The sequence below is a fragment of the Carettochelys insculpta genome, chromosome 1 (genome assembly GCF_033958435.1).
Source record: "Carettochelys insculpta isolate YL-2023 chromosome 1, ASM3395843v1, whole genome shotgun sequence".
Taxonomy (NCBI): Eukaryota; Metazoa; Chordata; order Testudines; family Carettochelyidae; genus Carettochelys; species Carettochelys insculpta.
In genome coordinates this window covers 247,686,376-247,713,927 of record NC_134137.1, presented here as the reverse complement: position 1 = coordinate 247,713,927, position 27,552 = coordinate 247,686,376, and the positions used below count along the sequence as shown (strand labels likewise).

The 27,552-nt window shown below is 45.6% G+C and overlaps 1 protein-coding gene across 1 annotated transcript in view; it reads left to right on the top strand.

Annotated features, from left to right (window-relative positions):
- LOC142018195 (beta-parvin) overlaps nucleotides 1-27,552 on the top strand; it is a 102,926-nt gene that overhangs the window by 52,964 nt on the left and 22,410 nt on the right. Inside the window, exons 4-8 of the mRNA XM_075003747.1 lie at nucleotides 10,098-10,200; nucleotides 15,307-15,447; nucleotides 17,894-18,009; nucleotides 24,793-24,851; nucleotides 27,243-27,262. Coding sequence (XP_074859848.1) covers nucleotides 10,098-10,200; nucleotides 15,307-15,447; nucleotides 17,894-18,009; nucleotides 24,793-24,851; nucleotides 27,243-27,262 — 439 coding nt within the window. The remainder of the gene's footprint in view (nucleotides 1-10,097; nucleotides 10,201-15,306; nucleotides 15,448-17,893; nucleotides 18,010-24,792; nucleotides 24,852-27,242; nucleotides 27,263-27,552) is intronic.

Sequence of the window (27,552 nt, the reverse complement as noted above, 5' to 3'; positions counted from 1 at the left end):
ACAAGTTCTTGTTTAAGTTTAAGTCAGAAACCAGACACCACCTGATACTGACTGGTCAGTTCACTTTTTCCTTCATACAGCTCTTGTGCCTTTGATTGCCAGTCTCTGGAAACAGATCAGTGGTCAATCAATCAGTGGTCCTCTGCTCCAGGTGTAGCTTTAAAAGGCAGGGTTTTTGCATAGTTGGTGTTGTGTAATTTGAATTAATCACTCACTGGGGGTTGTCCAGTTATTGGCTAAAAAGTCTATGCCAGTCTGGTGTATTTCAGGCGGTTTGAATTCCGTACATTTCCATGGTCTGGCATAATTAGAATGGTCAGATAGTAACTATGAAAAATCAGGACAAGGAATGTGCATGGGGGGAGGCGGAGGAGGGCACCTGTGTAAGACAAACCCCTGAATATGAGACTGTCCCTATAAAACCAGGACATCTGTTCACCTTAGTTACAATCAGCTGATTCTACATGGTTTCTGTCAGTTGGGGTCAAAATCTTGCGAAGACAGTTTACAGTATTTTGGTTTTGGCAGATTTAGATCTGAAGCCTGTGCCTTTCAGGCCAGATTCGACAGCAACCAAATCAACTGGTGTTGCAACTGAATCCTGCTCCAAGCAAAGCTGCTTGATCATTCTTGTGTTTCAGCAGACTTTTCTATTTGGTCTTAAACTCCTTCAGGATTAGAGGCCATCAGATATTTTGGGCCAATGAGATAAACTGAAGACAAAACTTAAAATGGAATATTTGAGCTTTGCAGTTGGGTTTGTCAGGTTTCACAAAGGTCAGCCTGCCTGCCTCGTGACTAACCAGTGCAAGTTTTGCATGTTCAGTCTTGATTTTTTTTTTTTAATCTGCTTGTCCAGAAAAAGCCAGCACTGGAAGTTTATCTAAAAGGCTTGTAGACTTGGTTGACTTACCCCAGCATAGGGGTCGGCAACCTGCAGCTTCAGAGCCTCATCTGGCCCTTTAAGAAGCTGCTTGCTGCTCTTTGCCTTGCAGTGCTGAAGTAATGGAACTAAATTGAATTGGTTTAACGGCTGGATCGCCCCGGCCGCCTTGCCGGCCATTAAACTAATTCAATTTCATTCCATTATTTCAGCAGGGGCAGTGCAGACAGACTCAGCTGTCCCTCCCCCTGCTCACTTCCCCCACATGCAGGGGAAGGGCTGAGTCTTCCCCTTCTGGAGCCACACAGCTGCGCCTGCCCCTGCTGGAGCTGCCCAGCCGTGCTAAGGAGGAAGAGGCAAGGGGAAGCCTTCTGTGAGCACAGCTTCCCTCCCCTGTGGGGCCAGCGCCACCTCCTGGGCAGCATGGCACCCACCAGCTCCTCCTCACTCCGCAGCAGCTGCTGGAGCCTGGATCTGCAGCCGTGGGTGCTATGTCAGCTCTCCCAGGACCCAGCCCAGCTCCCCACCTGGCCCTGGGATCGGGTGAGCACGGCAGTGGTGCTGCTGGGTGGGGAACAGCTGGGAAAGTTGAAGGCCTGTTCTGGTCTGAGATGTTTGGGGGGGACCCCAGATGGGGAGAGGGGCACCCAGAGTGCGTGTAGCGGGAGAGCAGAGGGAAGGCAAGTAAGATCTGGATTTAGTGGTCAGGTTAAACCTGGGGATGAGGGGGCGATTTGGCGCTGATGGGGTTAAGCCTGGGGATCGTGGGAGGTTAAGGTTGGAGATGGGGGTGGGTTTGGGAGCTGAGGTGGGTAAAGCCTGGAGATGGGGGGTAATTTCACTTTCTAACTGGTATGAATCATTGTGTGCGCGCTCTTCTTAAAATAGGGGTTACAAAATATACGGTTTGACATTATTTATTAAGGACTGTCTTGTATTCATATGCACTGCAACTCTTAAAATATTGATTTTTGTAATTGAATTTGAAAAAAATGGCTTTTCTCGCCCTTTTGGTTGCAGGCCCCTGCCCTAGCAATTTCCACACACAACCACAAAGTGAGCTAAGCTATCTTGTTTTTTGCATACTTTCACATTCTCTTGGAGAAGGTTATTCCAACTCTTGTTTGAATGACCCTTTGCTTGGAATTGGCTTTCTTTCTTTGGTTGCTGGGCTTCCTGCTTTTCAGTTGTTCCAGATGCTCTGATGAACTCAGTTTTTGTTTGTTTTTTGTTCTGTTTTGTGCCTGTTCTTTATTTGCAGTGGTGACCTAGGGGTCTTTGTCCTTGATCTCTGCAGGTTTGCTCTGAATAGGTTTCATTGTGTTTCAGGGGCAAGCATCCTTTCTAACAAAGCACTTTACACTATTGGTGAAGTTTGATACAAAAAATGAGCTCGCCTGTGCACATTAGCCAGGCAGGTCAGTTTTATTTTTCCACCAGTAGGATATTCATACTATTTTATTCCTGGTTTCTGCCTGGTGGCAATTTCAATTTTCAGCCCAGCACTTCTAAATAAAACATGGCTCATTAAACCAGATGCAAGAGTTTCCCCTAAAAGTGGTTTAATAAACATATGTCAAAATGTAAAGCACCACTGACATTATTATGCAGATATGTGCCTGGGGATCTGACACAGACGTGGTTTGATAAGGAGAGAAGTTAATTTTACTTGAGTTTTAAAACTGCTACTAGCCAAATACACCTGAAGGCCCCCCTTTCATCCCCTCCCCCACCGCCGATCTCAGATGTGCAGCGTCAGCTATGTGAATACCATAGCTCAGTGTTTTCCAAACGGTGTTCCCTGGAACCCTGGGGTTCTGCAAAGTGAAAATAAGGGTGTGTGTGGAGTATCAAAGTCTATTGGAGAGTTCTTGGAAGGTCTATTTATCCTGTCTAAGCAGACAGGATAAATTGGCCACTGGTGGATCATTCACTGTGTAGTGGAGACAAGCCCTAAAAGAAATTCCACATTTTGGCATTTAAGGTCCTGATCCAGCACTTAACAGTGAAGTGTGCACACAACTTAGAACAGAGAAATACTGCCACACACTCCAGCGGGACTACACACATCCTTAGTTAAGGACATGCTTACACCTTTTCTGTGTCTGAACCTATATTCAGTTGCTTAAATAGTCAGCTGTTGGAGATAATTGGCTAGATTGTGCTTCTGGCTTTGAGTAACTTGGAGACCTGGAAAATGTGAAGAGTTAAGCCTCTGTGGGAGAAGAACCAGAAAAGAAAATCTGTCTTTCTTGTACATTTTAAATCAAGTTACTCTATTTCTCCCCATGAAAGAGTTAAAAAGATCCAGTGCAGAGAGTATTTTTCCAGGTTTCTTCGGAGAGAGACAAGCTTTTTCAAACAGGAAATCAAGGGGCAGTCTGGCTAACTTTGGTTGTTGAAAATGGTTGCTTTTGCCTCTGAGGGCTTTTTCAGGAAGGTTTGGGTGGTTTATTTTTTAATTACAAATTAATTACTGTAGGAGGGCCTCATATTAAACTAGTTTTAATATTTTTTGCTCCCTCTTTTCAAATATATCCATTGAATAAATTTTTGTAGAAAATGGACAACTAGCCCTTGTTTTATTTCTCTAGCCTTTATTTGCTTTTGCCAAAAGATCTTTTATATTCTGAATTTAACTGGTGAGTGCTGTGAGTTTAAGGCCTTACATTAGGATGCCATTTTTCTGAAGTAATTAAGTAACTTGAGAAGTTGATGGGATTAAGCTTCCTATTTTGAAAATGGTGGTTGAGTCTCCTAGTTTATAGATCTTTTTGATATCTGTTTACCCAGGGTCTCTCTGTCTGTTCTCACAGTTGCTACTAGAAAGGTGATGAAGTAACTTCACTCACAGTCTTTTGTGCCAGATTTTCAGGTGCTCTTAGTACCCAAAAGTTGCCATTGTTCTCAGTGGAAGCTGCTGCAGGCTGAGAGCTTTTGCACATTTGAAATTCGAACCACTTTATTCAGGCACTAAATGTACTTTAAAAAAAAATCTTCCTGCTTCTGTTATGGAATGACGTTAACCATGTATTTCTTTGACTTCTCCTTCATTAAATGTTTTCTGTTGGTGCCCAACAGTTATCAAGGTGGCATAGTTCAGGAAGAGGCTATAAAATCTCTATTTTACCATCTGGCAAAAGAATGTGCCTAGTTAATTGGAAGTTGATTTTTACTGAAGTTGCAGTCAGTAATGCTAAGTTAAGTCCTGGCTGGGATGATTTAGTAGGGGTTGATCCTGCTTGAAGCAGGGGGGCTGGACTAGATGATCTCCTGAGGTCCCTTCCAGCCTTATGATTCTGTGCTAAAGGACCGTGGTCGTCTTCTCCCACCCCCATTTCCTCTTCCTCTTCCTTTTGCTGTAATAATCACTTCCTACACTAAAAATACTGTAACCTCATTTTCCCCCTTACCAACAATCTATACTTCCTTGATTCCTTCAGAAGGGGACTATAAAATATTAGGATGGCGTTCCCTGTCCTAAGGGTATGTCTAAGCTTCACAGCTGTTAGTGATGTGGCTGTGCCAACACAGCTGTAGCATTAAAAGTCAGGCAGTGTAAACCCTGTCAGCACTCTTGCTGACGAAAATCTTCCAGCCCTCATAAGCTCCTGTGGACAAAGCAGGGTTTACATTAGTGCTTGCCCCAGCAAAGCTTGTGTCATTTGCAGAGAGAGAGCGTGTGTGTGTGTGTGTGTGTGTGTGCGTGCTAACTGTCCCTGATCAACAAGAACTTTGTTGCTCAATTGACAGTGTAGACAAAGCCATGGCTGCATGGCCTGCTCTGGTCATGTGATCTGCCCTATTGCATAGTGCCTTCCAAACTGTTCCACCCAGGCTTCACTCCACTTACTTTGTCTAGGCTGAGTGTAATCTTTGGCGAGTTGACAATGGCTGGGTTTGTCAAAGGACCTGAAGAGAGCAGGGCACCTAATTGCCACTGAAATCTGAGGGGACATAAGTATTCAATGACCTTATGCTCCTTTGAAAATCTCGGCCTAAATGTCAGGAAGGAGAATGAAAGGAGTGGTGCCCCTATGGCAGAAAGAGGAAGAGGATGGGCACCTCACTGTATTTATTGAGGAAGTGATGTTTGCCTGACTGGAGTGAATGACGAAGCATATACACATATTGCAGAGCACTATGTCACTGGGTGTCTTTAAGATCTATTCCCCTCCTGCCCTCCTCTTATTGAAAAATACGTTTCACTCGAGTCTTTTAAATCATGTGCTTATATCCGGCCCAGCATTAAAGACCTGCTGCTACTGCATCATGGAAATTTAATTAAGTGGGGGCGGGGGAAGGAGGGGAGACTTGTAGAGCATTCTTTTTATTGGCAACCCTCTTTTGCTTCCAGGCAGCTCAGAGCACAGGGGAGATGAGCACAAACCTCTTCCAGTTCACCCCGAGTTAAAGGCTCACTATGTCATCCAGCTGAAACTTGTGAAAATTTGTGCTTTTTTAGCCACGATTTTAGTTTTGTTCATTTTCACAGAACCATGGAGGCATTTAAGGATCATGTTAGAGGTACATGGGCATAAGGATCTCAGAGTACTTTATGAATATTAAATATTATTGCCCATGTGGCACTGGCGAAGTGTCCTAAAGGGATGTGATTTTTTCTTTAAAGTACTCTAATGTGCTCTACTTTAACTGGACCATATATGTCCCTCTGGCACACCCTATTTTGTCTTAACATAGTGAGGTACCTTTAGAGTGTGCCCACATGAAATTTTAGATGGCAGGTGCATTATTTTGAAATTGGTAAACCTCATTACAGGAGGAATAATTTCCGTTAGGATACGGAATAGTGCTATTTCGAAGTAAGCTATTTCTATGTCCAATCGGGGTGACCATCTGTCCCGTTTTCACTGGGACAGTCCTGTATTTTAGGCAGGCATCTTGCCCTTTTTTATCAAAAGACCTACTTGTCCCAAATATTCAGTCCCCCTGCTGAGCTGCCCTTCTCCCAAGCCAGTGTAGTTGCAGCTGTAGGTAAAATCAATCAACAGCTACCCCTGCAGCACATGCAGCACATACTGACAAGCCAGTACAGGCAGTAGCAGGAGAGGGAGCCAGGGGCCCTGCCACTAAGGCAGGGCATGGTGGAGGATAGGGTAGTGTGTTTTGTCCTTTCATCTAAGATTTTAAGGGGGACCTGGTGTCCCAGCAGTGCTGGGCAGCCACTCTGTGGGGCAGCCACCCCTTCAGCCAGGGAGGCCATGCAGGGAGGCAGCCCAATCCCCACTGCAGGACAGTCTCCTGTATAGCTGTGGACTCCTCCCACCTCTTCCCCTCTCTCCCCTGCAGGGCAGCTGCCTCTATAGCTAGGGAGCCCCCACACAGCATGGGTGCCCCATATATGGCCAAGGAAAATATGGTCACCTTAAGTCCATTGGCAATATTTTGAAATAGCACTATGTGTCCGGAACTGCTACTTCAAAATACCTGGGTGCTACTTCGAAATGCATTTTGTGTGTCTCTGTGTTATTTCAAAATAAGATACTTCAAAATAACTGTTACAAAATGTTTTATTTTGAAGTACCTCTGTGGTGTAGCCATAGTCTTAGTCTGGGTCTACATTTACATTGAATATCGATGGCTGCAACTCAGTTTTAGGTACACCAGTTGTATACCAAAAATCGATTTTGCAGTTGTTGATATTCGTCCCTGTCCTCAATGCACAATGCCGATGGAAGCACTGCTCCCACTCTTGTGGCTTGCAAGGAGTTCTGGGGTCAACATTGACCCTGGAACGCGCCATTTCGCTGTGTGAAACAGCACTCCGGAAGATCAAATCTAAGCATTCAATCTTCTGTGACAAGTGTAGACCGAGCCTTAGAGATTAGTGTGTCAGTGTGCTTAACCAATTACTTCCCTCTGGGACACTTTGCTGGCCTTATGTCAACAAGCTTTAGTATGTCTCTGCTGCTGTAAGGTAGCTTAATACAGCTGAACCTCACTAACTTGTATAAATTAGCCAAATGCACCTTGTAATCAGCACACCCCAAATGTGTGTGTTCCTGACTCTTGTGATTTTTGTCACAAGTCTGGCAATATTTGTTTTTTCCCTTAAATTCTCAGTTCATATCATCACAGGATTATATACAAATCTCAGCTTTCAGGTTTAAAAAAAAAAAAAAAGGAGGCGATCCAAATGTTCATAGTTACACCAGAAAGCACATCAATAGACTCTACAATTTCATATATATCTCAAATTTAAAACCTTATGATTTCTAAGCTACTCTCAAGATTTTGGGGCAGTCCTGCCTCCTGGCATTTGAACACTTGAGATTGACAGTACTGCTATCTTCACTTACAGGCACAAGTTTAAGAGCAGAAAACAAGATCTCTTTTATCACAAAAACTACACTACTTCAGCAAAATGTGGTTTAATATAGGAAGCTTAACATAGTAAACTGGAGCAAAACAAGTGATGAACTACATTTTCCCCATGTGAGTGCCAGCTAAACAAAGACATGACACTGTTTTACCTGTAACTTTTAAAATGGTTATGTCAGGGGCCGGATAAATTTAAAGATATCCCTTTGAAAAAAGATTACTTATGCTCCTTCTGGCTTCAGTTAGCACATGCAAGATTTTATAGTTAAGCTAGTTTAGCATATGGGAACTGCCATGCACAGTACAGTACAGAATGCCTGTCAGACTGGCTCAGTCAATGAGCATTTTGGTTCCACACTCCTGTCTGTCTATAGTGTGCTGCTGGTGCATGATGTAACATCTCATTAGGGTCACCAGATGTCCCAGTATTAGGGGCTTTGTCATATATGTAACTATCCCCACCATCCCCGCCTGCCCCTGGCTTCCTAGGATCATGCACACCCAAACACCCTTTCCAACCTTCTGCCCCCCTCCCCAGGCCACACTTCCTCCTCCCCTGTCCTCCTCCTTCTGTCACTTGCTTTCCCAACCCTCCCACTCGTTTGCTTCCACAGGCTGTCTCAGGAAGGGGTGATGGCTCTGTCTGGAGGTGTGGGATCTGGGGTGGGGCCAGGGATAGGGTTTGGGAGTGAAGGAGGGGACTCTGGGCTGAAGGTAGAGCCGAGGGGTTCAGAGTAGCAGAGGAGGCTCTGGACTGAAATAGTGGTTAGGGTGTGGGAGAGGATACAGGCTCTGGGCTGTGGGTTCAGTTCTGGGGTGAGGCCAGAAATAAGGGGTTCAGGGCATATGAGGGGGTTCTGGGCTGGTGTAGGGAGGGGTTGTGTGTGGGGTGTGAGTGAGGGCTCTGGCTAGGTTTGCAGACTCTGGTGTGGTATTGTGGGGGTCTGAGGTAGGATTGAGTGGTTAGGTAGGTGGGAGGGGGGATCAGGTCTTTGGCGCAGGGTTTTGGGGTACAGGAGGTCTGAGGCTCTGGATGGGAGCACAGGTTCCAGGGTGGGGCCAGAAATAAGGGGCTCAGCTGGCAGACAAGAGCTTGAGGGGGGCAGGGGGTTGGGTGCGAGGGGTCTTGTGCAGACTATGCGGTAAGGTTGGGGGTGAGGGGTTTGCAATGCAGGAGGGAGATTCAAGTTTGGATCAAATGGTTCAGTGGGCAGGAGGGGGATCAGGGGTGGGACAGGAGGTTGGGGTGTGATGGGGCGGGCTCAAGGGTACAGCTCTCTGAAGAAGTGGCATGCGCTCCCTCTGCCCCCTGCTTCTACATGAAAGCGTGGCCAGGCAGATCCCATTGGCTATGATTCCCAGCCAATGGGAGCTGCAGAACCGATGCTGGGTGTGGGGGCAGCATGTGGAGCCCCCTTGGTTGCTCCTCCATGTAGGAGCCAGATGGGGATATGCTGTTGCTTTTGGCAGCTGTGCAGAGCCACGGCGGACAGGGAGCCTGTCTTAGTTCCCTCCATGCAGCCACCTAGACTTTACATGGCCTGGTCAGCAGTGCTGACCAGAGCCACCAGAGTCCATTTTCAACCAGACTTCTGGCTGAAAGCCAGACACCTGGCAGCTCTATGGCTTCTTCCCACCTATACTCAATTCTAATCCCCCCGCTTCCCTCCCCCCACCCCCGCAAAAAAAAAAAGTGTCCTGATTTTTCTTTCTTGCTGTCTGGTCTCCCTACTTCTCACCCGTTTCTTGTTTGGGTTGACAGAGAGCTGGGATTATACTTCAGAGAGTCTATTTAGCCCATAAAAACAAGAAGAAGTCCTGTGGCATTTTATAGATGAACAGATTTTTTGGAGCATAAACTTTCATGGGCTTGTGCTCCAAAATATCTGTGAGTCTGTAAGGTTCCACAAGTATCTGTGAGTCTGTAAGGTCCCACAAGTCTTCTCGTTGTTTTTGCGGATACAGACTTAGCATGGCTACCCCTCTGATATTTAGTCCATAGATGGAGTTATAGCAAGCATGGCCAAACTATGGCTTACATCCTTGCCCTGCGCCCCTCCTGTGCCCCACACCAGTGTTCCCTCTAATCTTTTCCATGCATGTGAAAATGTGGAATTAAATTTGTTATGTGCACTGAGGCCTGTGTGAATGTGCACCACCACTAGTAGCAAAAATCCCTACCTGTGTGCGTGCTGCTAATCAGCTGGGCGCATTTGAATCTCTCCCAAGCAGCCACAGAAAGGCACAGCTTACAGGGAACACTGTCTCACACTCCCCAGCCCCCTGCCTCATCCTTACATTCATGGTCTGCCATACAATTTCCCTACCCAGATGTGCCCCTCAGGCCAAATAGTTAGCCCACCCCGAGCTAGAAGCATATTATCTTTGTGAAAACCTATCCCTTTCCGGCCATTGACCAAACAGGGGTAAAATACCCTGTAGTGCGTACATAGACTGCCACTCTGCTGTGCTCAGGGCTTTGTGACTTTCACCCTCTAGTGGCTGGCTTAGAGATAGATCTTCCAAAGCTTGTTAGTGTATTAAATACATGGAACAGATCTGGCTGAAGAGATAGAGGCCTGTGTTTTGGAAGCAAAAGGATCAGAAAAGACTAAGAGATGGCAGTGAGCTGTGGGTTTTCCTCATGTATCGCTGACCAGCCATGGAGGAGGAGAGGGCTCTTGCGTGATCTGGGCTCAACAAGAATTGAAATTTCTTCTTCCACACCTGATCTCTCTCTTGTGGAAGTAAGTACAGGAGGTGATTATTCATGCAGGGGGTCCTGTTTCTGGTCCTTACTTTGATCGCTCCCTGTGATGCAATTCACGTGCTTCAGTGACTAGACACCCTGTCTCCCATCTCCATTCACCAGGTCCTCATTGACTGGATTAACGATGTCCTGGTGGAAGAGAGAATCATCGTTAAGCAGCTTGAGGAGGACCTTTATGATGGGCAAGTGCTGCAGAAGCTTTTGGGTGAGTTGATGTTACGGGGAGGGGAGAGGGTGGGGGCTGTGAGGGGTATCCCCTTTGATGGCTAGCTGCCTGCAGTCTGGTTAAATTAAACATTAAGACAATCCTGCTTAGGACAGGCTGGTGCAGTGCCTGACTGCCACATCTCTGGCCACCGGTTCTGTTCAGGTGACAGATAGGAGATTCGAATAGAGAAGAAACCTGCTCCCTACAATGGGCAATTCATGCTGATGTCTAACCTCCGCCTACTCAGGAGAACTGCCTAGACAGATGAAATAGCGCCAAGGAGACACGTGCTAAGCAGTGTTCCCTCTGCATTTTTCCATTTCTGCGTGGACTAAATTTTATGTGCATTGTGGCTTGTGCAGATAACGCATGCTGCCACCTGGGGGGCAGCTGTGGGTGCTCTGCTCATCAGCTGAGTGGCACCTAAATGTTTCCAGGGCTGCCGCCCAAGCACTCAACTTACAGGGAACTGGTGCTAACTTTTGTCAGTCAGAATGAAGCTGGCCGAACTCTAGATCTAGGATGCCCACTTTTGAAAGTCTTTGGTCCGAGAGCAGTCCATTTCATACGTTAAAACGGTTCCTTTTGCAGGTCAGAGTAGACACTTCCTCAAAAATTCACTTTGTACAATGTGGCACTATGGAGTGCACGCACTCTCTTGGGTTTAGGGGAGATAGGATCTTCAGTCTGTCATTAGGTTAAGTAAATAGTAATTTTAGCTATTGCTTCACATCCCTTTACACCTTCCCTTCCCCATTTGGCAACTGTTCTCCCTAATAACTTCAAACCAGAACCCTTTGTGTTTCACAGGAGGTGCTGCAGGAGTCAGTGCCGTGGCTCATAGCGCAAAGAATCCTGTGCAGAGACTTAGGTCATGTCTTCGCTATGGACCTTAATGTGGTACAGCTGCTGCAAGGTCTCCCTTGTAGCTGCTCTGTGCTGACAGGAGAGAGCTCTCATGCTGGCATAAATAAGGCACCCTGGTCAGGGGTATTAGCTATGTTGTCAGAAGAGCTGCTTCTGTCGACATACCGCTGTCCACACCCGCACTTTTGTCAGAGAAACTGTCAGTCAGGAGGGTGTTTTGTTTTTTCACACCCGACCGACAAAAATTTTACGGACAAAAGTGGTAGTGTAAACAAAGCCTTTGAGAGTCAAGAGGTAGAAGATCAGACATGCTAGAAAAACAGGCTCATAGTTCCCTTAATTGTGACCTCCAGATTGAGAGCAAGTGCCCAGGGAACATTGTCAGAGCTGTCAGAAGGAGGTAGAGCTAGGTGTTTTAATTATGCTAATTTCATTAGCCTTAGTGCGTTATGCTTGCTGAATTTCCCTTATCTGCCATTTAGGAAAAGCCCCACAGTGTTCCAGTAAATGTTCACAATCTTTTAAATACTGATTTACAATAATTGTTGCATTGTGCAATTAAAATGCCTCTAAACAGGGTGAAGCTCAATAAAATGGGGTGAGATTAATTTTTCAGACTACTTAGGAAGTTTTCACAAGCTTACAGATCCTTGCCATATAATGCCAGAAACAAAATAACTATTGTAACAATTAGCTTTTTTTGTTTAAAGGGACATTATCCAGGGAATACAGTAGGGGCTCAACATTCACATGTTGAGAACCCTTGTGAAAGTTGAATTTTGTGAAGATGGCAGGTTGCAATTTTCCCCATCTTCTGCCATCCAGGCCTGCCTCTTCTTCACAGAGCTGTGGCTGTCACAATTGGGCCCCATCTTGTGGTCTAGACTTGCTTGCTGTAGCAAGCATGATTGTATTGTTGAAGCTAAATGCCTTCTTGTATTAGTGACACAGCAAGAGGCAATGATGTGTGGCACAGGAGCGGCGTCTTTTTTTTTTTGGAGGGGGGCACTTCTCACAATCTGTGAACAAAAGTCGATCCTTCATTTCACCCTTTTGAGACTCTTAGGGTGCGTCTACACTAGCCGGCTACTTCGAAGTAGCCGGCACGTCGAAATAGCACGCATTCTACATGCGCCGTGTGCTATTTCGACATTGAAATTGACATTAGGCGGCTAGACATCAAAATCACTATTCCCATCCGAAGATGGGAATAGCACCCTACTTCAACGTTGAACATCGAAGTAGGGCATGTGTAGATGATCTGCGTCCTGCTACTTTGAAATAGCGGTGTCCTCCACGGTGGCCATCAGGTGAGAGGTTGAGAGATGCTCTGTCCAGCCCCTGTGGGGCTCTATGGTTACCTCACACAGCACCTCTTAGCCCAGGGCTTCTGGCTGCTGCTGCTGCTGCTGCTGCTGCAGCTGCGGGTCCATGCTGCATTCACGGGATCTGTAACCGGTTGTCAGCTCTGTGGATCTCGTGCTGTGCAGGCCGAGTGTGCCTGGGAGGGGGCCTTTAAGGGAGGGGCTTGGGGCTTTGCTGGCCCCTTATTTCGATGGGGGAGTACTTGTGTGTGTGGAGGTTCCATGTTTCCTTCCAGGGCAGCTCCTTTTGATGTTCTCTGTCGCTACTTCGACGTTGAACGTCGATGGCACCAGCCCTGGAGGATGTGTAGATGATACGCGTCTAAGTAGCCTATTTCGATGTTCTTACGATGAAATAGGCTACTTTGACGTAGTGTGCTAGTGTAGACATAGCCTTAAAGTAGGTTCCTTAACCCTCATGCACGTCTTGATTGTTATTGTTTCATGTGTGAAAGTTGCTCTGAGATTTAATAATAGAATTCAGATTCCTTAAAGGAAATATGACAGATGGAAAACAGGAGCTTCTCATCTGGAGACTTTTGAAGTCACCCATAGTAGTAGATTAACAAATGGGTGTCAGACTAATTTAGAGGCTGTGCATTGTTTGCAGAATTTGATCCAGATGATAAATAGTGCCACTGGGGTGCGATGGTCTATATGGGGTCAGCATAAAAGATTAGCAAAGTACCTGTTTGCTGGCTTGCAGTAAACTGGATCCCTAACTTGTGTATTCAGAGAAAATTAATAACAATGAGGTTTATGACAAAAAATTCACTTCCCAAGGAGGTGGTGCCTTCCCTTCTATTAAACAACAACAAAAAAAATGTTCTAGCAGGATATCGAGTGAATGAAAGGCCCTGGATTCCCCACCCCAAGAGTATGGTGAGCTGGCCTTTTTTACCCTAGCCTAAGGAGGAGAAGGTACCAACTTCTCTGTTTGCTGTACAAGTCACCAGAGACAGCTTGTCCTCTTTGCCTCATCTCCACCAGTCTGAGGAAGAGTTATTAGAGGCAGCACAGCTCATTTTCTTGGCTTGAATAATGGAGAAAGAAGAACCACTAGTGTGTAGCTCTTGGTGAATAGTTAACATGAATGATTGAGCAGCTCCAAATTTTAGTAAAATTTGTGACTTTGTTTTTTTTTTAAACCAAAGCTTGCTGTGCCTTGTCAACTGTATTAAAAAAACAAAAACAAAAAACCTAACCTACTTAGATCCTGTCTATATGATAAAGTTATGTCAGTTTAACATAAATTCTGTTTTTAAAGTAAGTTAGCTAAGCTAGTATAAACCACTGTTTGTAATGCTTATTTTGGTTTAAGAGAGGGCTTATTTAAATATGTACTTATCTCATAAAGCTGGAAGGAAGAGGCCTCAGAAGTAGTCAAGTCCAGTCCTGTACACTCACAGCAGGACTGATCACCATCCCTGATGTTTTTTTTTTTTTTTTAAATTTATTTGCCTTAGATCCCTAAATGGCCTGCTCAAGGATTGAGCTCACACTGCTGGGCTTAGTAGGCCTGTTCTGAGGCCACTGAATTATCCCTCCCTCCAGTAGCTATGTCTACACTGTTATTTATGTCAGTATAACTTATATTGCTCAGGGATGTGACTAAGCCTCCTGCCTGTGCAGTGGAAGTTACACTATCTTAGAGTGGCTACACCAAAGAGGTTGTAGAGGTGTAGCTGCGTTGGTGAAACTGCGCAGCTATAAGGGCTTTAGTGCAGCCATAGCCTTAGATTTAGCCTAAACTGATTCCTAACTGACTGCAGATTAAATTGAAATACCTCTGGTTTCAACTGCACAGACTTTTGCACCATTTTAACAAAATCAGACCTGAGGTCAAACTGGTGTAACTTTTCTTGTGCCAGACAGGGCCTTATCAGCTACATCTACACGTGAATGCTACATCAAAATAAGTTATTTTGATGAATAATGTCTACCCGTCCTCCAGGGCTGGTGCCGTCGACATTCAACGTCGACGTTGGGCAGCACTACATTGAAGTAGGCGCTGCAGGGGAGCGTCTACACACCAAAGTGGCCCACATGGAAATAAGGGTGCCAGGAACAGCTGCAGACAGGGTCACAGGGCGGACTCAACAGCAAGCCACTCCCTTAAAGGGCCCCCCCAAGACACAGTTGCACTAAACAGCACAAGATCCACAGAGCCGACAACTGGTTGCAGACCCTGTGCGTGCAGCATGGATCCCCAGCTGTAGCAGCAGCAGCCAGAAGCCCTGGGCTAAGGGCTGCTGCACATGGTGACCATAGAGCCCCACAGGGGCTGGAGAGAGCGTCTCTCAACCCCTCAGCTGATGGCCACCATGGCGGACTCCACTATTTCGATGTTGCGGGACGCAGATCGTCTACACGTGCCCTACTTCGACGTTCAACGTTGAAGTAGGGCGCTATTCCCATCTCCTCATGAGGATAGCGACTTCAACGTCTCTCCGCCTTATGTCGATTTCAACTTCGAAATAGCGCTCGCCACGTGTAGACATGGCGGGTGCTATTTCGAAGTTGGCGCGGCTACTTCGAAGTAGCCGGCACGTGTAGATGTGGCTATCATGTTGAACTCATTTAACTATTCAGGAGGAAGAAGGAAGGTACATTGACTAAATTTTAATGGTACCTTCTGAAGGTTATTACAATGCTTCTAAAATACTACCTCCCAAGAATCTCTGTGTTTTTCCCAAATACTGAAGTTACCAGAAGACATCACTGTGAAGTTTGGAACATAAATATTCCCATTTCACAGGTGGTTTACTTGTCCAAGGTGACAGATCTCAGGATTGGTGCCCAAGAGTCATTGCCTTCTAGTTGTGTTCTCTTCCCTGTGCTTGTTTAACAAGGCCTGTTTGTTTAAATGCAGAAAAGCTGGCTGACCGTAAACTGAATGTGGCAGAAGTGACGCAGTCTGAAATTGGTCAGAAACAAAAGCTGCAGACAGTTCTGGAAGCTGTCCATGATTTACTCCGACCCCACGGCTGGACAATCAAGTGGAATGTTGACTGTAAGTGCTATGTGCAAAAGGTCTGCTTTGAAATGAGACTGTTTCATGTGCCTGCGTACAAAGAGGAAATGCTTCTCTGCTGCACATTTCAGAAATGCAACATCCATCCTGGTAACCAATAATTTGATCACACATTTTGTGAAATATTTTACAGAATACTAATAGTAAGGCATAGCTGTTGCCCATATGAAGCTATATATGAAGGTGAAGGTTGGGGTTATGCCATATACCCATCAACTTCTAAGATCCTTGTTCCAGCTCCTTCAGAGGAGGAGGAATATGTTTATAATTGGACTCTTCGAAGTGCATCATGCCTTTAAACTTCTTAATAATAATAATAATAATAATAATAATAATAATATTGTTTTGCTGAGCTCTATAAATCTGAGAAACTTATTAGATTCTCAAGGTGGAGACTTGAGAGCTTGGACCTAGGCATTCATTCTAGCATGACAGTGTCCTGTTTGGAGATACTATTTCTGAGTAAGCATAAAGTACATCCCTCTAGGGCAGTGGTTCCAAACTTCCGCATCACATCCCCCTTTTGATTTTTGAGAAACCCACACACCCCCTAACTTCGTCTTTAGCATCATCCACCCTCCCTTTTAACAAAAAATTCAATTTGTAATTTAAAATAAGCACAAAAACTTGATATACAGTGTTACTTAAAATTAAAAATAAGCACAAATACTTTTTCTTGAGCCCTTGTGGGCACCTGGTGCAGCCCCAGCTGGCCAGCTGCCTGAGCCCCGTACCAGCTGCCTACCCACCTGAGATCTGCACTGTCAGATCCACCCTCCTGAGTCCCACGCTGCTGGGGCCACCCACCAGCTGCCAGGGCCAGCCATCCACCCACCCACTGCCTGCTTCAGCCATGGGCCAGTCTTCTGAGCCGACCGCCCAAGCCCCACGCTGCCAGGGCCAGCTGCCAGCCTGCCATCCCAGGCCACCTGAGCCCCACACTGTCAGGACCAGTGGCCCGAGCCACATGCTGCTGTGGCCAACCGCCCGCTGGCCAGCCCCAGCCACCCGAGCCCCAAGCTGCCATGGTTAACCGCCCGCTGGCCAGCCCAATCCTCCCAAGGCCTGTGCTGCTGGGGCCCTCCAGCCCCAGCCCCAGCCATCTGAGCCCCATGCTGCGGGGGTCAGCCGCCCAAGCCCCATGAATTCTGCAAGCCAGCTGCCACCCGAGCCCCACAAGCCCTGCCAGCCGCCCACCTGAGACCCTCCCCTCCCACAAAGCTGGGCACCACCAGCCCCACCCCAGCTCTAACCCCAACACCCTCACAGGAGCCAAGTACCTGCAGCCCCCCATCTAATCCTATCGTCCTCCTCCTTCCCAACCCAACGCACACTCATCCACCTTTGCAGGAGGCAGCTAGCTCCACATGGGTCTTTGTTGGCTGCCCTCTTTTATAGCAGGTGCGCTAGGTCACCCATGTAAAATGGCAGGGGCTGAGAGCCAGAAGCAAAGGCCATCTCTTTCTTGGAGTGGGGGGAATGATGGGGGGGCTGGGTTGTCTCATGCCCCCCCTCCCGAATTTCTTCACGCCTCCACCCCCGGGGGCACGCCACCCATTTTGAGAAACCATGCTTTAGCGCATGGTCCTTTTATCTACAACAGAATTTATGGTGTGTTTCCACATAAGGAGTGAACTATTTTAATGTGCCTTACAAGCAGGCACACCATAGTCTGTGTAATTTGCTACAGATTTGTTCAGGATAGGCATTTTCAAGTATCAGCCTGATTTAATACAACTGGGCATATTTGAACTTGCTCAAGATGTGCTAATTCACTTTAATAGCCAATGTGGTTTTGTACTTCTGCAGACATGACTTTAAGAATGTGCACTATTTTGTTGACGCAGTCAGCTGTAGTTCTTTGGGGTGTCAGTACCCTGAATTAGTATTGTGTGTGGTTAGTATATGTAATATGCTCCCTCAGTTCTTTTACTGTTCCCAGAGGAGAACGATAATCTGAGCACTGGTCTAATGTCCATAATTGGCTCTACTTTTTACTTGCTTTTTGTGCCTTTGGAGAATCTGTTCCCCTCTGTTATGTCTGTAAGGTGGGGATAATATTTATCCATCTGACGCAGGGTAATTCATCAATGGTTGTAAAAATCTTTTGTGATCGTTATGTTGCCTTGCCAAGTTAGTCTGTATCTTCAAAAGCAACAAGAAGTCCTGTGGCACCTTATAGTCTAACAGATATTTTGGAGCATAAGCCTTTGTGGGCAAAGACCCGCTTTGTCAGATGCATGATTGGGGGTTCCAGAGGAGGGTCTAAATGTATAGGCTCATGAAAAGGAGGGAGTCCCAGTCAGGAGGAGGGCCAAGAAGAAGGTTGCCTTGCTAACCTTCCTCCGCCGCCACCCCGCAAACAAACAAACAAACAAACAAGCAGCTGGTAATTTAAAATCGGTTTTCAACTTTTTCTTTTTAGCAATCCATGGCAAGAATCTGGTTTCCATTCTCCATCTTCTGGTAGCTTTGGCTATGCATTTCCGGGCTCCGATCCGGCTTCCTGAGCACGTTTCTGTTCAAGTAGTAGTTGTAAGGGTAAGTATGAGCTCTCCGGTATGGCATATCATCATGACTGCCATCCATCACCCTGCTCTGCTTATACGTCAAAAGCCTTTCCTCCAACCATTCTTTGTCCTCATTATTTAGCTACCCCAGTCTGTGTTATTCAGGAGACCAGAGTGGATGATCCCTTCTGGCCTTGGAATATATGACTCTTGCCATATTTTATGATGTGTTCACAAAGTACCTGGAACAATGCATCTCTAATAATGGTCAAGGCCTCTTGTTGCTATTGCCATACAAAAAATTAATACATGCTGCAAGTTGCATGCCAGAGCTCCATTTGTTTTCTTTTTACTACCAGTAAATCACTTTTGGCTGTTCATTGAAGAGGAACCCATTCAGATAGCAACCACACAAGGATCTGGGGAGAGGTTTAGAATCTCTTGTTTTGGAAGTCATAGGTGTTTCCTAGGGGACAGGTCATCATGCTGATTGTGACACTGATCCCTTTAGCTCTGCATTTTGATCTTAGTTGTCATCTTTCTTAGATCTGTTCCTGTTTTTTTGGCTTGATTAGGAAGATAGCATTTGGCACAAGGAACCCTGACTTCTAGTTTCCTGCCCTAGACATTGCTGGTCCTTTCTGTCTTTGCTTTCTGGTCCTGGCTTTCTGCCCATTTTTCTTGGTCTACAAAGACCATGTTGCTGCTTGCAGGGTACTTTAACTCATTTTTTTGTCACACTTCCTGTCATAACTCACTCATTCCTGGCTCTGTGGTTCTCTTTGGCTGATGAAGCTACAGAAGCCCCCAGATGGGACCTGAATCCAAATTTCCTGAGCAACTACAATCCTACCAGTCCGAGCCTTCTCACTGGCTGCTTTCTCAAGATCTGCTGTAAATGTTCAGTGTGATGACCCATGCAGTTATAATGTAAGCGTGACTGAGAGCATTGACCATGGATTTGGCAATAGCAGTGAGAGGTCTCACCCTTGGTGTGGTGTATGAGAGGGCTAGTTATGTTAGTTTGTATCCACAAAAACGAGAAGTCCTGGGGTACCTTATAGACTAACAGATTTATTGGTGCATACGATTTCCTGGGCAAAGACCCACTTTGTCAGATGCTTGCTATGGTGGGAATCATTTCAGGAATGAGAAGATACGGAGTGTGATGGAACTGAGTCCCTTTGTTCTGCAAATTTGGGATAATTCTCTTAAGATGAAATTTAGACAGTGATAGGTAAGACATACGATTTGGTTTAATTTAAAATACTGACATTCTTTTGACTGCCAGGTGGAATGCTTAAGGTGTGTCTCCACTGCAGCTGGGAGCATCCTCCAAGCCCAGGCAGAAAGACTGTGGCCAACATGGCTCATTAAAAATAGATGCATTGATATTGCAACAAGGATGGTGGTTTAGGCTTGTCTCTTGAATACAATCCTAGCTTGAACAGAGTTAGCACGATTCTGCACGTTCCCAGCTGCAGTGCCGACCTACCTTGGGCGGGACGAGAGACTGTACGTAGACGTGCATGCTATCTATGTGGTCACTCCTTCACATTTACTGGGCTGCTGCTACTGTCCTGCAGCATATTAAATTACAGCATGCTATCCTGCAGTTTGAGCTTGAATAAGTTGTAAAATATCTGTAGTTCAACTTGTGTGTGATTCAGTCTGGAGGAAACATGTATCAGTTCAGTAACGTATTGTGATGGGGGAAAAACCTGCTGGCTACCAGAAAAGACAGCTGTGTTAATGCTAGGGCCTCACCCTGTTGCCATGGCAACCAAACAGCAGTTACTCCAGCTTAACTGACACACCAGGAGGCAATCTAGAACCTGCTAGAACCAGCTGAGACAGTTAAGATTGATTGGGACAATGGGAGCCAATCAAGGACCAACCTGAACTGGTTAGTAAATTCAGTGGTGCACCAGGAGCACTGGGATGAGGACGTGTGCTGCTGGGGAGCAGGAACTGTAGAGGTGCTGTCAGGTGTCAGGAGAGAAGCTGCACTTATAGAGGTAGGGGAATGGGGGAGCCCTGCCTGGGGAACAGCCCCTTTGGCCCCCAAAAGTTGGGAGGGAGGCAAACTCCTCCAGGGGTAGGGAGATTGAAATAAGAAATCTAACCTGTTACTTCCACATCCAGCGAGGCCATTGGAGACTAAGATTTTTCCTCTCACTTGTGCAAATGATGTGTGGCGAAATAAGACTACAGCCTGGAGACTACCACTGAGATGAGCATTTCGATTGAGAATTTCTGTTTTCCCCATCCTGGGGGAGAGAATATTCTACCTCAGGATCTACTTTGTGAAATTAGGAGCTTCATCACAATATTTAGGCTTTTAAAGCAAGTATCAGCATTATTAATAATTTAAATAATAGATTATTAATTATGATAATGTATTGTATGTATTGTCTCACCTACAGGCCCCAGTCACAATCAGGGTCCCATTAGAGAAGGTGCTGTACAAAGAGTGTAATAGACCACCCCTCCCGATACTGTTAGAGCCACTATTATGTGCATCCAGGTGGATCAGTCAACATCATGGGCAGTGATTGGCGTATGGAAGTATCTGCAGAATTTGGCCCACATTTAAGAAAAGATGCCAGAAGTGGAAGTCAATGGGACTTGGACTCAAATCACTTAGGACATTATTACCCCTTATAAAAGGATTACAGTAAATGCTGTTTTAACCAGTATTGGAATAAAAGGATTTCTCATTTAACTGTCATGTGAGAGTGGCCAGCAGCTCCTCTGTTCTCCCCGAGAGTGGCTCACTGCACAACATGGTACGCTGTCCAGAGCCGCTTACCATGCAGCCGTGTGCAAACAGCTCAGAGCAGCTCCCAGTGCGGTGCCCTGCCCAGAGAGGCACATGGCGCAGCTATGTGTGAGCCATCCAGAGCAGCTTGCTGAGTGGCATGATGCCCCGCCCAGAGCAGCTTGCAGCGTGGCTATGGGCCAGCTGCTCAGAGTGGATCCCTGTGCAGGGAGTCGCCCAGAGTATTTTAGAATATCCAGCATATTCAAATATCCAGCAACCTCCTGGTCCTGGGGCTGCCTGATATTGAAGAGTGTACTGTACGATATTGAAGAGCTTACTGTATCTTGATTTAGTTCAGCTGGTGAAAATTCTTAAAGTAGACTCAGTTAAACTGTTTCATCCTTTTTAAAAATTGTCTTAAATTAATCTGGTAATTTGCCAACATTAGCCTTATCTGTTTAAAGCTTTTCCTACACTTTAAGGGCTTGTCTACACTAGCTCCCTACTTCGAAGGGTGCATGGTAAGTAAGGTGTTGGGAGATTATTAATGAAACACTCCTGAAAATTTTGTGGGAGTAAAGGGACTTTGAAGTACCCTGGACACTTCAAAGTACCGGCAGGTGAGCTGTGGCTACGCATGAGCCGGCACTTCGAAGTTTAAAGCTTCGGAGTTGCCGCGGGGAAGAATTAGCTTAATGAAGTGCTGCATATGCAGCACAGCACTTCATTAATAATCTCCCGAGACCGTAGTTACCATCCTCCCTTCGAAGTAGGAAGGTAGTATAGACACAGTTTAAATGTATCACGGTACTACAAGGATTGGGGGGCGGGGGAGCATGTAAATATATCTTATGGTGACAGAAGGAATTTATATATTGGCACCATATGTGTTGGTGTAGCTGGATTCATGTTGGAGATCATGCGTGCATAACTGTGTTGGCGGGGAGGTGTCAGTTTTTTCATACCTCTGGCCAAAATTGCTGTTCTGCCAAAAAAAAAAAAACCACTCTCAAGGAGACATGCCTTAAATCAACTTAAAGCTTCATTTAGTCCTCCTCTAGACTAAGCCCCACCATCAATCTACTTTAGCTACACAAATAACATAGCTGAAGCTGACATACTGACTGTGATGTCTTGTGTGCGGTAAGGTCACCAGGGCTGGGGGAATGGGAGGGCTGCTCTGCTGTGGTTGCCGGCTACTCGTCTTGTTTGGGTGGGGTACCGGTATTCATGGGAGAGTGCTCAGAGATCAATTTATCTTGTGTGTGTAGACATGATAAATTGGCAGCCAGTGGATTGACCACTGCAGCATTGATCTCCAACACAGTGGTGATGAGCCTCCTCCGCTACCCCATGTGGAATTCCTGTGTGGACGTAAGTCTCAGAGGGGTGGCCTGGCTAGTTGTTCGCTTCACAAACAACAAGTGGGCATACTTAGAAATAAGGAAGTCATGAAAGATTCCACAAGATGGCAGTGTGTCCAGCTTCAGGGCACATTGTTGCGAAAGCCAGTATTAATTTCCTCTTTGAATTGACCAATTTTTTTAGATGCTTTGTTTATGAACTATAAACTGTTTTTACCATTGACAGTTTGATTTTCATAGTTACTCATGAAGTCCCCCTACACAGGAGGGATAGCTGCCTCAAGTACTGTAGTTAGCAGAGCTAGGACTGCACCTGCTGAATGGCTTTAATTATATGAGTTTTTCAGCATTTCCCCCCCAAAAGAGGAAACCCTTCAATTACTTCCCAAAGCAGAGAACTGAAAATCCTGAGGCTTTGCTCCTAGCTGACTTCCCCCTCCTTAGTTTTGATTTTCATTTGAAACATAAATTCCCATCAGTTAATTTTTTTATAATAGAGAAATATGTAAAATCGGAGACTACAGAAAGAACTTATTCAGAAAGCATCATAAGGACAGTGCTTAAGTCTCCTGTGCATAGTTTCTGTGAGACTCAAATTATATTCAAGGCTTACCTAGACAGAACCCATCTTTCTCCTAGTGCACTTATTGTCACAGATTTGCAGTACATGTAACCTCAGTGCAACTAAAAATTCTTAGGGTTGCTCTGAGGTGATCCTCCCAGAGCTGGATTCCCAAGTCGAAGGCCAAAGAGGTGAGGAGGGTATGTGGTGTTCATGGAAAAATAAGTCTATTCAGTGACTGCAGTGCAAATGGCCAGGACCAAACCTTGGTCAGTTGTCCATGGGATGAAGTTCCAAGACTCTTGCAGGACCAGCATGCTCAGCTTCTAAAAATCATCACTTTTTCCTTGAGTGATTGTTTCCAACCAATCCAGGACCTTTGTTTTCCTCTTCCTTTTCAAAATTTAAGACCCATTCACCAGCTGTACTTCCTGAATTCATTCACTCACAGAAATTGCTTCCTACCTCTTGGCAGTAAGGTGGCTGGAGGCTGCAGAAGCCCATTTGAGAAGCAAAGTAGAGGACCAATGGGATGGAAACAAAGCAGCAATTGCTTAGCCCTCAGTGTTAGCACTCGGTCAGACTTCCTTATTTGTCCATCCCTGCAGTCCTCCCATCTTGCATTATCACACCGTCCAGGCAGTAATCCTTTGGCCACCTGCAGGGATCAGAACCAGATATATTTCTGAGGTGGATTTGATGTGTTTTTTAAGACACAGTGGGATAGATGCCCTCAGTATAGCACAGAGCCAGGCCCTGGAGAGAAGACATGGCAGCAAAATGGTAGGAGATGACAGCTGCCGCCAACATTTGCTCTGGGCCACCGGTTCACAAGAAACAGCAAAACAGTCCTTTTTTGTGAATAAAGGGTGGTGGGAAGGAATTCCTGCAGCGGATCTTGGGTTAAACAAAATGCTTCAGAGATGGATGCCTCTTTGTGGTGGTGTTCTCATTAACCATCTCTTGTTGGCATGTGTGGTTCAGCTGTCAAAAATCAGTAAGAGGGAACGGAAGGGGCTTGTGCTTGATGGTTGTTTCCCTGGGATACCAAAACTACAACAAGTCCTGAAGGAGCAATCCAACTGAATCATCTCGCAAGTCAATTTGACAAGATCTGGTTGGAAGTCAGTTTCTGGGAGCTGAGCTCTCTAAGACAGCATCTGAAACTGACAGAGAAAGAGGAGGAAAATAATGTCAGAGGAGAAATTATGAATCCCTTAATTCTGTAGAATACCCGTGCAGTCAGGAAAGGGCAAGTTAGGAATGTGTTAAATAAGCAAGTACAAGCTCTGGCTCTGTATTGAGTTAGAAAACTACCATGCAGGAAGGACCCAATTACAACAATGACATGTGTCCCATAGGCCCCAGGATGGCACAGGGACATGCTTACAGCACAGCTTGATTTTGTCTCTAGCATGAAGACCATGGATTTAACAGGATTTGGGGAAAACTGTTTTGTAACTGTGTTTCACAAGGGCAGAGTAGATTTTAGTCATGCAGAAATTCATCTTGAAAAGCCCAGTAAAAAGACTTTTCAAAAAATAACTTCCATTATGAAATAATTTCCTTTTTTCCCCCTACAAATTCCTTGGTGAATTTACTACTGAGAGATACTGACTCAACCTGGTTTAGATTCTTGTGCTGAGCAAGCCTCCATTACACACTGGTAGTTCTGCCACTGTACCTCAACCTTGACCTCTGGTAACCGCTCTTATTATCCCATCCCCAAGCTGTTCTGAGGTCTGCCAATTCATTTGAATCATTCATTATGTTTATGTCGTGAACAGATATCCACAGGGGACTTCAGAGGAGATGGGCAAACTCACTCTCTCTCATTTGTGATCCAGGCAGAATTTAGATTCCTGTCTCCTGAGGAGACTTGCTAGTGAATTTATAGGCTGCAGAGATATGTGCCTTCTAAACATTCATTTGGCTGTCAGTCTGATAAATGCCACTGTGCTAAATCTTAACCCCCTGTGTCAGTTGCCTTGTCCCATCTCTACAGAAACTTTATCCTAAAAGCTAGATAAAATGTTGGCTCTCCTTTGGGACTTGATGCTGCAGAGCTCTTATGAACTCCTCCACTACAGTTCCGCTTTCTGACTTTTATATCTTGGTTTGCAGAAGCGGGAAGGCCTTCTCCAGACGGCTCATGTTACTGAGGAGCTCACAACCACAACAGAGTAAGCAGGAAATCCTTATCCATGTGAGGGAGAGAGGTGTGTGTGTGTGTGTGTGTGTGTGTGTGTGTGTGTGTGTGTGTGTGTGTGTGTGTGTGTGTGTGTGTGTGTGTAGAGGGATATATGGCATATCATTGAAAATGAAAGAGCATAAAAACTCTGCTTATTAGATTAACCGAATCTGTGACACCCTTAATGCACAACTTTTTCATGCAGAGACCACTTTATCGCTAGAAACACACTGCAAGAGAAAAGTCTTTCTCCCTGATAAATCTGTGTTCCAAAAGATTTTAGCTTTACCCTAATATGTCATTGATATTTGTGAATTTTTTTTTCTGTCTCCTTTATCCTATTGTGTATAACCCATTTCTGTCCAGCCTGACTGCACCACACTTCTTGGGGCACCTCCACAAAATTGGCTAACTACTTTCACAAGAAAATTGAGCGTGGGAAGGATCTGTAAGTTTTTCTCATCCTCATGCTGCCCAGTGGGAGCTCAGCAGCATAGTCCTTTTAATCTTTGCAGCTGGTCTGTGTCGCTTTCTGTTTTTACAGTTCTCCCAAAGGAAAAGGGATAGAAAGGCTCTTTGGCTGAAAATGAAAGCTCAGACTCTCCAGCACGGGGCCTAAAGGCAATGTTAACAAGGGGCCTACATGAGCCTTCTCCAGCTCATCAGTGCCTGGGTTCCCTATAGGGCTGCCTCAACCTTTTATCATTTTGTAGCTAAGTGAAGTACCAGGTGATTTGCTCCATGGGAGTCCTTTTGGCTGAAACATTTAGAAATGAGGGCACAGCTCCTCTGTGGGGACATTAAAGCACTTGTGATCCTTTTCAGGGGAATGGAGATTTGCCACTGTATCTTTAGCCAAAACTCTTTTCTCTCTTTCAGCTTGGGCAGTGTGCTTGGCAGTCCTCTTTCTCAGAAGTGGCTGTGATTCAGTGGTGATGTGTGTAATTTGTAGAGTGCTTTTTGTTTTAAAGAGAAACGTGCTCTGTGTGTGTGTGTGTGTGTGTGTGTAATTAAATGTGTATCTAAAATCCTACGTGTTCTGACACAAATTAGAAATACAGTAGGGTCTTGACATTTGCGAGTGCCACATTCGCAAATTCAATTGTTTGCAAGTGGTCTCTCTTCCTCGGGGCTCTGGGGCCAGAGCGCTGGCAGCCGCCCATTCCCTGGGGCCCTGGGTGGGGAGTGCCAGCAGCCGCCCCTTCCCCAGGGCCCTGGCTGGGGAGCGTCTGTGGCTGCCGCTCTCCAGGGCTCCAAGCCCCCCCACCTGTCCATTCATGAAAATCCATTCTGAACACAGAACCCTCGCATATGTTGTGACCCTACTATATGACGAAACGCTCTTAGCCCTACAACAGTCAACAGAACTAAAGCTTGTACAGAATTCCCCCACCCTGTGTTTGTGTGTGTGTATGTATTTATATGCTATATTCTCAGTGTATGTAAATTTGCTATCTGAGAAACACCTCTCCATGGTCACTACAGTTCCAGAAGGTGCTGCCGGTGGTTGGACGCATGTCCACCATCTGGGGCAGTTCCAAGTTCATCTTCTCCCCTTCACTCCCCAGCCAGAGTGAAGAATACAACAAACTTTGCATTTTCCCATCACACCCTGACTAAGTGGAGTAGCCAGCAATGTTCCTGTACAAATTGCAGGCAGGGAGGAGTGCTTCAGCTCTCCCACCCTCCTTAAAGGGTGCCTTGAGGATGAGAGGCTTGAAACTGTGACTGTCCCAGGGGAGAGGGAGCCCAGCCAAACCTTTTCACCTCCTGGTGATTCTGTTGCTCTTATATATGGTTTGATGAGCAGAAATCCCATTCCAGCTGCATCCCATTTTCCTGGCACAACTAAACCCTTACTTTGTTGTAAGTTATGATAAGAGGAAGCTGCATACTGAATTTTGTGGTCCTAGCTGTTACCTTTTAGGAGGAGTTCTTGAACACACAGACAAACACTTTCAAATATATGTTAGATTTTTTTCTCTAAATCAAATTGATATATCTAACCATGACAATGCTTATTCTGAACAGTATAATGTAATCTATTATCTAAATGTACACAGAGATTTGCTATAATATAATTTGATATATTTATTTATTCAGTATTAGACTTGGAAAAGTAATAATTATGCATTTTGCATCAATGGGCCTCATTAATCTTGGTGTAACTCCATAGACATCAGTGGAGTTACATCAGGGATAAATTTGGCCCATTATCTTTCTCTTGTTGGGTCTGATGCTGTGAGGTGCTGAGACTCGTACCTCCCTGGGGCATCAAGGATCTGCACAGGATCAGACCTGTTGAGCCCAGAGTCACTTCAATTACAGGAAGTAATGTTTCCTGAACTAAATGCATATTTTTATTCCATGTTCTCACTTGCAGGATGATGATGGGAAGATTTGGTAAGTAACCTTTGGATGTTGTCCCATCATACACATTGACAAGACATCTGTCTGTGTTTCTTATAAGTGCGTCTTGGGTAATCCAGGTCAGCGGTGCAAGCAGTTGCACAAGGCAGGAGCAAAGGGCTGGGACAGCGCTCTTACTGGCTGAAAGGAGTCCTGGCTGGAGCTCAAGGGAGGAGAGGGAGTGGGGAAGCTGCCAAGAGAGCCATTTCTTTCAATCTTTCGCTCTGCCCGCTAGACATGGGACCTCAGCCCATGATTTTTATGACAGAAGATGATTTTCTGTT